Below are 12,070 nucleotides of genomic sequence, written 5' to 3' on the forward strand. Positions count from 1 at the left end.
AGGTTAAGTGTTTTTTATCTATTTAAAGCTCTTGGCCGTCTACATACATTAGCCGATATATCAAATGTGCCTGCTGGCTGGAGTTTAATGTCATCATCCCAGTAGATGTCACTGTCCCATTTCTTGTGGTTAAAACGTATCCCCATGCGGGTCCTGTGAAATAATTTAGACACTGCTGTAGACAATATGCTGTTCTAAATGACATCAACGTATTACAACGTCCGTTTAAAAGCTTTTAAGCTAACTAATGTGATCAAGCGGTGAACCGGAAGTCTGAAGCATCAGCCCTACCCCAATACGCAAGGCGTTAATGGGTAATTTCGCACATTGCGAAAAAGGTGGATTTGAAGACGTAAACACATGAATATACGATATCTCGTATATTACCAAACCACAGGTTACCTGTGAGTACAAAACACCTTTTACCTGTCAGTGTTACTGATTGGACATATGGACATCAACATTTTAGCCTATATTTACGTCTGACAACATAAACATTAAATATATCAATAAAACGTCTAAAATGAAAGTCTAGCGCAACCTCTGTTCAGCTGTCGGTAACAGAGACGTTTCAAAGCATCAACCATACTGGAAGGAGAGTAAGAAGCATAAAGAAAATATCAGATAAAATGGAATAGTCCTACATTTGCTTTGATCCTCAGCTGCTATATATTGTGGAAGACGAAGGGTTTATGCGACTCATGTCACAGGATACTTATGCTTTATGAAAATATGTTACTTGCCATTATTCAATTGTCAATTCATGAGACTTTCTCTTCTCTTAATTTGAATACTTGATCTACATTGTTGTTAAATATAATTTAAAGGGTTGGTGCAATGGTGTGTAATGCATTTTGACATTTTTTTACAATGTTAAACGTGCTTCTCATGCTTTAGATGGTTGATTTGTCAAAAAACGAGTTGGACGTATTACGTAGTATTTCTGTGCTGGGTACACTCCCCCAGTGTTCGTACAAGTTTTTTCGAACATAAAAAATCGTTACGTAACAACTTTTCTTAGTTTATTCGGTGCCTTTGGCCGATGAATGTTATAAACGGTGGATATAATGCTGGACTTGGAGATAGTTTGAAACTGATAGACTGAGCGGCGGTCCCAGCGCTAAAAGATGCCGGACATGAACTGCAAGCGGTAAGGGAAAGTGATGTCTGTGTTTTCTTGTCAATGTGTGCGCACGTGCTTTAGTTCCACCCCGACCCCACAAGTTGCATGTTTACGGAAATAAGCGTACAGCTGTTTCTGTCTTTTATAAATGTGATCAAACTAAAAACTCTGCGGATATTTGAAGGGTGTGATACTATTCTGTATGTACACAAAATTAACATGAGATATACAGAAACTGTTTGAGTTATGGCCGCTTTAATAAATAAAGCTACTAAGAACACTTCAAATAGCTCCTGTAATACAGCTCTCAGTGATCGGCCCCAAACATCCTGATCGTAGCACCGCTAATTTTCATCAAACATTAAGACTTTAGAAACATTTAAGTGGTCTATTTATTTATTAACATGACTGCATTATTTTCAATTGTTTAATTTTAACTTCAGTTATTTGATAATAACAGACTTTTTGAAAAGACTATAATACAGTACTGTTGGTGATTTTTACATCAGTCTTATTTATTATTATTTTATAATGTATTGTCTTTTATTATTCTTTTATTAGTTTGTAAAAAGTCTTCATGCCTTTATTTAAGACAATGTTTCATAAGTTCATTTAACAATTATAAACATTTAACTTTTAAAAAAGGGTTTACATTACCATCTTTAACGTTTCTGAAACTACGGGCACTTTAGATTTTTGACTTGAATACATATAATACAAATAAAACGGTCAACAGAATTGCATGAAGTCACTAAGATTTTTATATTTGTAATTTAATATACAGTAAACATTGAAAATGGGCTGCGTAAATAAAATTTTTGCTAATATAGCTGGCAGCTAGCTATCATTATTACTACATTATTTTTTACTCTTAACATCTAAAAGTTGCAGAATCACCCTATTGCACGAATAGACTATGTCAAAGTAACACGATATAAAACTAATAAACTAAAATGTCCCCCTATTGGTTGGACCTGATGTTCGCATCAATATTTGTTCAGGGGGCCCAGAATTCTCTAGCTACGGCCCTGCCATACACACACATCTTATGTGAAACCTTATGTCTGGTCTCATCCTTTTATTGTGCTGTTTTCACAAAGATGCAATGACAGCCAATTACCACAAGATGGTGCACGATGACTAGTAAATTTGACATACAAAAACGTATGTCAAATTAATTTATGGAGATAATAAGTATATTAACATTAATTCAAAATATACATTTGGTACATTTTGAGGACATTCTGAAAATATCAATACCTAAGCAAACAATTATATCTTAACAAGTTTACAGGTTAAAGGAACATATCACGCAAAATTTCATAATCTTACTATAAGCAATAGTGTGAATGAAAAGTTGTTGTGACAGAAATACCAACACAGATATCTGGTAATTATCTGTATGTATTATACTGTAAATATGTATTTCACTTGGTAAAGTGACTAAATTATGATTATTACGGCCAAAAAGTCTTTGTGCATCAATGTTACTGTCAGAACTAGAGACATGATGGTACGGGCTCCAAGATTCTTTTTCCTTAGGGTCTGATGGACCAAGATCGTGTAATGTGTCTGTCATTCATTATTGAGAAAATGTATCTGTTGTGACATCTTATTGATTGGTACACTGATAATGACCAAAAATGTTTATGCTTGCTGGCAGTTGATAATGTTTCCTCATCGGGTCTGATCAGCACAAACCACCAACACAGAAGACAATAAGACAAACATAGAGACTTTTTTCTCTGCTCATTTAATCTATGAAATCTGCTTAACGCCACAGAACAATAACAAGCTAATTTAAAGCAATGCCACTATTAAGCACTAAAAAGTTAAGCACTGTCTAACATTCTCTGCATGGTATAGACCAAGGGTAGGCAAGTAAGTTTGGCATCAGGCCAAAAAACAAATTCACCGCTAGATGGCGGGCCAGAACATATTCAAAGGATAAGTAAAAAAATGAATTGATGAAAAATCCAGCTAGAATAGCCCACTTTAAAAAGTACAGTTTTTAAATAATTACATAATAGTTATATAATGATTCATTATTTTACGTAGACTATTTTTACACTCCTCACGTAGCCTACTTAAGTGCATTTTTTTGGCCTGGGGTGTGGGCAGAGTAGCCAAAATCTTTACTCAAGTAAAAGTACAAGTAACAAGGGAAATTGTTACTCAAGTAAAAGGAAAAGTCAATGTTTAAAAAATTACTTGAGTAAAAGTAAAAAAAGTAGGCCTATGCAATGAAAAAACTACTCAAGTAGCTAGTTACTTAGTTACTTAGTATCTGCTGTAGGCGTATATGCCTACTATTTATTTACATTTACATTTATTCATTTGGCAGACGGGTGTGGGTGCACATGCGGCTGAACGGTCCAAACGAACAAACAAATGTGTAAATGAAACAATAGACTCAATTTGTCCAATGTTAATGTACATTTTATTCGTAAAATGTATATTAACGCCAACATTTTAAAATTAGATTTTAATCAATATTTTAATTATTATCATTAGCAGATATCTTTGCAATATACACACAGAGACTAAATAATAGAAAAACGCGGAAGAGCATTTCTGTCAATTCAATCTAGTGAATTTACAACTACTGATTTAGAATAATAGACCATCTCCAACTAAAGAGAGTTTTGCGTTTACAATCCAACTAAACTCGGAGCATTTCCTAAGATGATCTAACGCAGTGCTCTCTTGAAATAGCCTACAAACTGATCTTAGACTAAATTAATGTTTTCACACGTTGTGTCACATGTGTGTGTTTTGAAAACTTCTTCCTTCTAAACATACAGTAAACCTCGTACCACAAACCCATCAACAAGTTTTCTTCCTTCTGTTCTTTAAATGTTTATTTCTGCAAGCCCACGTCTCTGTGTCTAAAAGGGTCGCGCGCATGTTGCTGTGTCTGACGAACAGGTCGTGCAGGTGCGCCCATGACAGGCGTTTATCATTGCTGGCAAACAATATGACACATTTGCAGTTTTGATTTGATAGATATAGACTCATATCCACTTCATATCCACTCTTTGTGTTCTGAATGTTCTTAAATTTCACGTTACGAGGAGTCATCCCTCGCTTCAGATGAATCTGATCGTGCTGCGAACTGAACAAATCATTTGAGCGGATTCGTGGGCCTATTCAGACGGTTTTGCCCATTGTTCAGTTAATGCTTTCAAACGAATCGACTCAAAAGAATCAATCACTCGGGAACCCATGTGAAACAACACAACAATCACCCAGGCCCAGGTCACGCCCCACTTAAGACCCACACTAACCCTCTCTCTTTCTCTCAACAGATAGTGGTCTGGCTTTTGTTGTAACTAATAACTTTGTATTAGCACCTATTGTATTATTGCTCCTGTATGACGTGTCGCTTATTGCTCCCTGATCTCTTTGTAAGTCGCTTTGGATAAAAGCGTCTGCTAAATGACTAAATGTAAATGTAAAATGAATGCCCGTAAAAAGAGACTACAACCTTGAAATAAACAACGCATTTTATAATGCATATTTAAAAATGAAGGAATGAAGGAACATCACGCAATGTAACCAAGTAACAGTACAGCTCTTTTACTTTAAAAGTACATACTTTCCAATATGTTACTCAAGTAAATGTAGCACGTTACAACCCACCTCTGGGGTACACTTTTACGGTGTGTGCAGGATGATGTTAACATTTAACATAGCTAGATGGTGAGAGAAAATGGCACTAAAGTCTAAAAGAGGAAAGTTGACAATAAAAATAGGGCATATAAAGAGGTATGGAAAGCCGGTGTGTCTAATGTGCTACAAAGTTGTCGCTGTTTGCAAAGTATATAGTATTAGACGGCACCACGACACGAAGTATAGCACCTTAAACAAAAGCTGAATTTGCTTTGTTATTGTTCACGTGTTGGTGCTGAGGCCCCGCGTTATAAGCAAACATTTCAATGCTTCACTGTTATTTTTTCATACTTCATGACGGCTATTTTAGAAGTGAGTCTAGCGATCGAAAGACTCCTTTGAATATCTTTTAGAACTTTTTATAGAATTAAAAGCTCTCAATTAATATCAAAATAAAACATAGCTGCAAAAACGTTCTCGTACTTTTATTTTGATGGCAAATTCACTTAAGACGTTATTGTGACAGATCTATTTGAGAACCATCTGAGGACAAAACAATACCACTTTTGGTTGGCCTGTGGGCTGCCTGTTGCAGTCCCCTGGTATACACTACAACAAAAAGACAGATCAAAACATGACTGATCAACACCATTTTGTCCTGTATTATGGATCCTACAAACACCGGCGAATGATCTTTATCCAGTCTGTCGATGTGCCTGAGCCCTTGGTCTCCATTGATGCTAATCTCTTAGTCCCTCTTAACTCTCGCTCTCAGCCAAACAGCTCAGACGCAAAATATGTTTTCATTTTAAATTGTTGCATTTTTAAGGCTTACGCGAATTAAGTTTTCACTCAGGATTGTGAAAATACACGGAAGAATGAGAACAGTTCCACACACTTGATAAACAGACTCATTGTGCTGTTTACAGAAGGATTCTGACATCATTATATCACAATCCACATGGTAGCTAAGGCTGCTAACTGAATCCTGCAGTATGTAAACTGTGAGATTTTTAAACTATAATTGTGGGCTGGATAAAAAAAGCTTCAAGATGCTATTGAGGGAAACTGCGGCCTTTACATGCTTGTTAGGGGATCCTGCTTCCCGCTGTGAAGTTGTCATCATGAGCATGTAATGTTCAACTGCTTTGTGGTCAGACAGAAAAAGGAAACAAAACAGGAAATCAACTTTTTTTCTTCCGTGTAAAAATAGTTGCAAACGGTTGCAAACATAAATGGTCATGACCAAATCACCAACAATATACATGAGTTTTTTTCCCTTAAACAAATAACCAAACCGTAAAAATTATTAGATTAAATTTATTTTAATGCTTCAGCCCTACTGGTTGAGAAACAAGAGACTGAATAGCAACACAAGTGGAAGTCACATGGACAATTCGCGTTTGTTTTACAAGTGTGGAACGATATGAAAGCAAATATTTTTTTGGTGAACTAACCCTTTACAACTGCTGTTGCCACCAAATTACAAAAACTGTTCACTTCACAACAAGTCCTCTTACTGTGGTGAAAATCACTCACACAGCCTCTATTGACTTTATTAACCGTAAGTTTGTCTGATTTGTGGACATTCAAGTTTGAAGTTAAAACCGCAAACTAAAATGATAGGTACGTTGTTTTCAAATGTATTTACTATAACTAATGATTAACAAAACTCCACAACAGAACTTGAACCTCTAAGCTTCAGTATAGTGACTGCACACATACTCATAATCCTCTCTTATATAAAACACAGCTTCTTCTGACTTTTTCTAGGTTCAAACACAAAAATGTGTTTGATGTATATTTTCGGTGCACTGGTCATCACAGCGACAGCCTTTAGCCAAGACATGACAACTTTAACAGCAAAAAACAATTCTGTTCAAGGTAAGCTTTATTTGTCCAAAAACACACATTCTCTCTCTCATGCGCAGACTTTGCACACACACAGACAGACAGACTTGTTGGATCTGTTCAAGCCTGTCTCTTTTTCTTCTCACCTCGCTCAATAGATCTGTTTGTAGCAGTGGGTTCATCTGTTCAGATACCATGCATTGACGGAGAGCAAAAGGGGGTGGAGTGGAAATTTAACAACTCTGTGCTTTTCTCAAACCCTGTTCTTTCCATAAAGAACATCAGCCTGCAGGACCAAGGCATCTACACCTGCCACCAACCAAATGGGGACCCAATACAAAGAATCTTTCTACACCTGGGCTGTAGGTTCATGATTTTTTTGTCTTTATCTAGCGCCGTGTGTCTATGTACACAATCATATAGAGGAAAACGGGCGATTAGGACAAAAGCAATCTGCCTATGATGTGGAAAGCTTAAAGTGAACTTTCACACTGTGTAATGTTTGTTTTATTCAGATTCACCTCCTTCTCCAGATGTGCATTGTTGGTCTCCAAGTTACCCTAAATGGGCACTATGCTCCTGGACACTGAATCCAAATCCTATACTTCCAACACATTACATTGCTACATATAGGTATTGCATATAAGGCTGTATTAAAATGAATTTGTTGAAAATTGTAAATGGTATGACAACTAGCTATTCTGTTTTATTTCGTTTTTCGGTCTACTTAAAAGGCGGGGTGTCCGATTTCCGAATTACGCTTGTTTAGACGAAGTCAGGCCGAGTACCAAAACAACCTTGCAGCCAATCAGCAGTAAGGTGCAAAGTGCACAGGACTGACATTTGTCGAGCCGAGCGCTGACAAAAGCGAAAGATGGGGGTAAGGGTGTGTTTGTTTTGGTGATTTGAACATCAATGGCTAAGAAAAATCGGACACATCGCCTTTAAGTTCTCATTTATTTGATTAACTGCTGTGTCAATAAAGAGAGAGACTTACAGTCTAATAGTTTAGAATATTTGTTAACCACAAAATATATTTAAATCCAGGAGCTATTCGGACCCACTTTCCAGTGCCCATCAATGCCAAAAATGGGGAAAGGAAGAGAGGCAATGTGTGCTACAAGAACTGAAGATATTTGAAAGCGAACAAACTCTTTTCAACATCACAGCTATTAATGCTTTGGGTAGCGCAACACGAATATGGCCATTTATTTTTGAGGAAATAGGTAACATTTTCTTCACATTTAATACATATTGAAAAACATTTATGCATCTTCCATAAACTCATACTGACTGTTACAATTCCTATACTGTAAATTCAGTGAGACCAGATTCTCCAGTAAACGTGACGTTGATGGTAATGCCAGGGAAGAAGCTTTCTGTGCAATGGGGTCCACCACCCAGCTGGCCGGATCCTGTCAACTTTCCCCTTAAATACACAGTGAAATTCCACTGGGGCAAACCTGACACAGGCAGAACTGTGAGTTTCCTCTATAATCTACAATCCTAAATCACTTGACGAAAACAACCCACTGTTACACGTTAGGCAATTTAGCCAATCGGCTGATTTGTAAATCAAATCCGTCATTTGCAGACGGTTGTGATTCCTAGTGAATTTTGAACAGATATCTTTAACATTCAATAAACGTCTTTGTGGAACATAAGGCCGAAAACGGGTTTGACTAGAAGAGTTACAGCTTCCTCCACTGGGCATGCGCAATTCAATGCCGCATAATTTATGTCACGGTGAAAACAGTTGATTTATATATTTGTATTATTGTAAGGTTAGGTTAAGGGTAGGTGCAGGCGTTAGCTAATGTAATTTATTTTAATTATATGGCGAGATTCCGCTCCACTTATGGGCGTAGATGTATCCCTTCTAGCAACAACAGCCGAAAAACGTCAAGTACAATCTGACCTGATTTATCAATGAGCTAATGGAATAAACCAATCGAACCAAAGTGCCCCATTTCAACTAACATGTACAATTACTCACCTTTGTTTGGAATAACTCATCCGTGAAAAATGCTTATGACGTTTCTTTTGATTTAAGCTTTAATAAATATGTTGACTTAATTTCATTAAACTTCTCCTCACCTGCTGCCAAGCACTTGATAAGACGCTCATGTGATACTGAAAGCTTATTGGTTCGTGTCACTTGTCTATTCCGATTGATCAGTTTGTTGTCAATATTATATTCTACGGTTTCAGTCACCTGGCCTTCGTGCAGGCGATACTGTTTTAAAACAAAATAAAAATGCATGTTGTCAAATTATTTGCACGAATTATGGATATTAGTATGTTAATAAAAAACAACAATAAATCTTATTTCTTCAGTTAATCATTTGTTACAACAAAAAGCCACCCTCATTTTAGTCTCCTTTGTTTCCAGCTGGGCCCTTATGAGTCTAATAACATGATTCTCCGTGGACTAGTAGCTGGAAGGACCTATCACATCCAAATATCTGCAAAGGACTTTCTGGACAATGGACAGAGCAGTGACTGGAGTTCACCCATAAGTGCCACTATACCTAGTATTTAAAATGCATAACGTTAGCTTTATGTCAAATACTGTATGGATATAGACATATTCAAGCTTGAATATACAGATTATCATAAACAAATAATCAAGCGTAGTTTTATCATTTGAAATTCACATATCCGTTCTGTTGAAAACAAGACTCTCAAAGTAATCAATCTTTTTTTTAAGGATTTTAGTTAATCTGCTATTATAATCAGAAACAGAAAAATACTGGATGTGAATAAAAAACAAATAAAGAAAAATATATATGATCAAATGAATAATCAGAGTAGGCCTTAGTCTGATGTGAAATATAAGGAATGTCATAAAAACTTACCAGAAAATAGGCTACATCCCTTTCACAACATCATTTATTTGATAATGAAGACTGTGACTTTTTAACCCTTTTTATTTAAAATCATTTATTGACACGTAGACACCCAAATCCTGCTTTTTTCAGTAGGACTGTCCACAAAACACTGTATTAGATTCTTCAGTAAGATACATCAACAATCAGTGGGGTTACAAACTCAGAGTGACGAATACCTAAAGAGAAAGATGGTGCACGACGGTGGTGTGTCATCCCCTTCTCTGGGCTGTGTGTTCCTGGGCCGGGCTTCTGTGTGGCATCGGTGGGAATAGTCGGACGGCTTTGAATGGAGAAAGATGGCTGTCTGTTCAGATAAACACTAGGATCTGTGCTGTTGTACCGGCCAGGCCCTGGAGTCATAGATAGGTCCTCTGATGGACCACCTGCTTTCCTACGAGCTGATATTGAGAAGCTGGCGCTGGAGGGTTTGTGAGGGACATGGGAGCCAGTGAGGTTGGGTAAAGTGTAGCGGTTGGGGGCGGGTACAGGATCCACAGTGCGGTAGCGTGTACGAAAAGCCATGGTGTAAGATGGAGGTTTGTAGTGCAAGTTTAAAGGTGGTGCTTTCTCAGGACTGTAGGCTCCTGGTCCAGGAGTCTGAAATGTCTCAGCTGAGGAAAATAAAAAAATCTAATATTTTGAACTTGGAAAGCCCCTTTTAAAAGGAATAGTTCACGCCCAAATAACCATTATAAATCATCATTTATTTTTAAAGATATTTTGAGAAATGTCGCTGTGGGATTGTGTCAATGCGAGTGAAGTCAAAGGGGGAAAATGTTGTTTGATAACAAACGTTCTTCAAAATCTTATTTTGTGAGTAAATGATAAGACATCTCTTTAAAATGTACATGCTGGTCTTATTGTAATCTTAATCTTTATGATGATTTAATGGAGAGAAAACCCACCTGTCTTCTTATTTCTACCAAGCATGGAGTATGACGGGGTGCCATCTCTTCCAAAGCGTGTCATTTTGGCGTCTACGTGATACTGAGGACCCGGACTGGAGTCCAAAGCCACCACTAGTCATGTACAACATAATGAGAAAACAAAGCATAGTGTATCAAATTAAATTCTGACATACGGTTTTGATTAGCTTAATATGCCCTTATAATCATTATATTCCATGCCATTGTTTGCGAGACAAAGTCCAGATGTGTTCTTGAATGTTTTTGAATTAATACTTTGATCAAACTGGGTGTCCCAATTCACTGTGTTGTGACCCTTGCAGAAGAAAGCATGCATTACACGTCAGTAATTAGGCGTGCAAGCGTTTGAATGTGTACACGTGTACGTGTGCGCCTGTAATTTAGTTTATAGATCCAAGCGCTTTACTGTCATGTTGATATATCTTAATTTTCTGTGTGAACCACAAGCGCGCCTGAGGGTATTGTCACAAGAATAAAGAAACCCAGCAATAGTTTTAATGTGAGAGGTGATTGATTTCTTGTTCTGTCACTCATCGTGATGTCACTCACTGTTGCTGCTAATGCGGCTGTGGAAGGAATAGGCCGGGCTGCTGGGTTTGGTGTAGTCATGGTTCATGTAACCGATAGTGGTGGGAAGAGCATAGCGCCCAGGCCCAGGCCCTGTGTGGGCATAAACAAACACAGTGAGTGAGACAATTTTATCTGTTTCGTGAGACTAAAATTATTCATAAATACAAAAGTGAACATAATGAAAAATGTACAACATAGTATGGCCTTTTTTTTAAAGCTCAATGTAATATTTGATATGTATAATAATAAATAATTACAAAAAGAAACAAATATCTCCTCAGGCTGATTAAAGTATGTGACAGTCAATATAAAGTATACAGCTGCTGGCTATCATGGATTGTGTTATTATTATTATTAAATTGAAAATATAATTGTGGAATGTTATTCATTTGATACATGAAAGGTCACACATGTTGCGCACATTTCTGAAGTCCTGTAGAACCTTGACCGTAAACTTTCATTCGAGACTTCATTCACAGTTAAACGTCACATAACCTTTTTAAAGCCTAGGCAAAGAAAGGAAAAAAAGAAGTCCTATTCTCAGAACGATACAGACAGGTGTTGCAATAAAAGATCTAGCTGACAGTTTCTTTCATCAAACTGCCAATCCGCTTTCAAGAGCCAAATAGGAGCATGCGTTGCATGTTTCAACTCCTTGCAGAGTCCTGTGCTAAAATAAATTGTCAGACTTCCTTGCTTTGCAGATTAATTCTTTCAACACAACAATTTAGCCAAATGAATCTATTGAAATGAGTTATTACAAACTCACCCCTTTCTCTGCCAGCAATGATGGGGCGCCGTCTCGCAACCTCCCCCATGCCGCTTGTATTTTCCGGCAGGCTCTAATAGCTTACAGCAAAATCGGGAGGACTCAGGGAGGTCCAGCAAAGGTTGAGGTTTCAGTTTATACTCACCGAAGAAACAACTGCACCCTGAATTATAAATGAAGCTTACAAGCACCAGAAACCTTACCCTTGTCCACAAGAATGTCCATCTCGATATCTTTCCGCATAACAGATTCCCCAACATCAATCAGCACCTACAGTTACAGTTTGGCAACCTTTATGTGAAGCACTACTTATGATTACACATATGGA

The 12,070-nt window shown here is 37.3% G+C and overlaps 2 protein-coding genes across 2 annotated transcripts; one reads left to right on the top strand and one right to left on the bottom strand.

Annotated features, from left to right (window-relative positions):
• Positions 1-6,411: 6,411 nt before the first annotated feature.
• Positions 6,412-11,230, top strand: LOC306891554 (interleukin-27 subunit beta-like). The gene is made up of 6 exons (XM_079451916.1): positions 6,412-6,619; positions 6,745-6,948; positions 7,102-7,219; positions 7,634-7,812; positions 7,909-8,066; positions 8,979-11,230. The coding sequence occupies exons 1-6, from the start codon at positions 6,523-6,525 to the stop codon at positions 9,126-9,128; spliced, it is 906 nt and encodes a 301-aa protein (XP_079308042.1). The 5' UTR covers positions 6,412-6,522; the 3' UTR covers positions 9,129-11,230.
• On the bottom strand, positions 9,601-11,985 carry odf3l2a (outer dense fiber of sperm tails 3-like 2a; the record flags this gene model as incomplete). Its single annotated transcript, XM_079453662.1, has 4 exons — positions 9,601-10,088; positions 10,383-10,496; positions 10,953-11,063; positions 11,946-11,985. 4 exons carry the CDS (start codon positions 11,983-11,985, stop codon positions 9,601-9,603), a joined length of 753 nt encoding a protein of 250 aa, XP_079309788.1.
• Positions 11,986-12,070: the final 85 nt, after the last annotated feature.

Source organism: Barbatula barbatula, assembly GCF_947034865.1.
Source record: "Barbatula barbatula genome assembly, chromosome: 3".
Lineage (NCBI taxonomy): Eukaryota > Metazoa > Chordata > Actinopteri > Cypriniformes > Nemacheilidae > Barbatula > Barbatula barbatula.

Bases quoted from the DNA above. Each gene is read 5' to 3' on its own strand.
- LOC306891554 (XM_079451916.1), top strand. From the start codon at position 6,523: ATGTGTTTGATGTATATTTTCGGTGCACTGGTCATCACAGCGACAGCC. The intron at 6,620-6,744 runs GTAAGCTTTATT...CTCGCTCAATAG, and splicing joins AAAAAACAATTCTGTTCAAG to ATCTGTTTGTAGCAGTGGGT. The intron at 7,220-7,633 runs GTATTGCATATA...ATTTAAATCCAG, and splicing joins CATTACATTGCTACATATAG to GAGCTATTCGGACCCACTTT.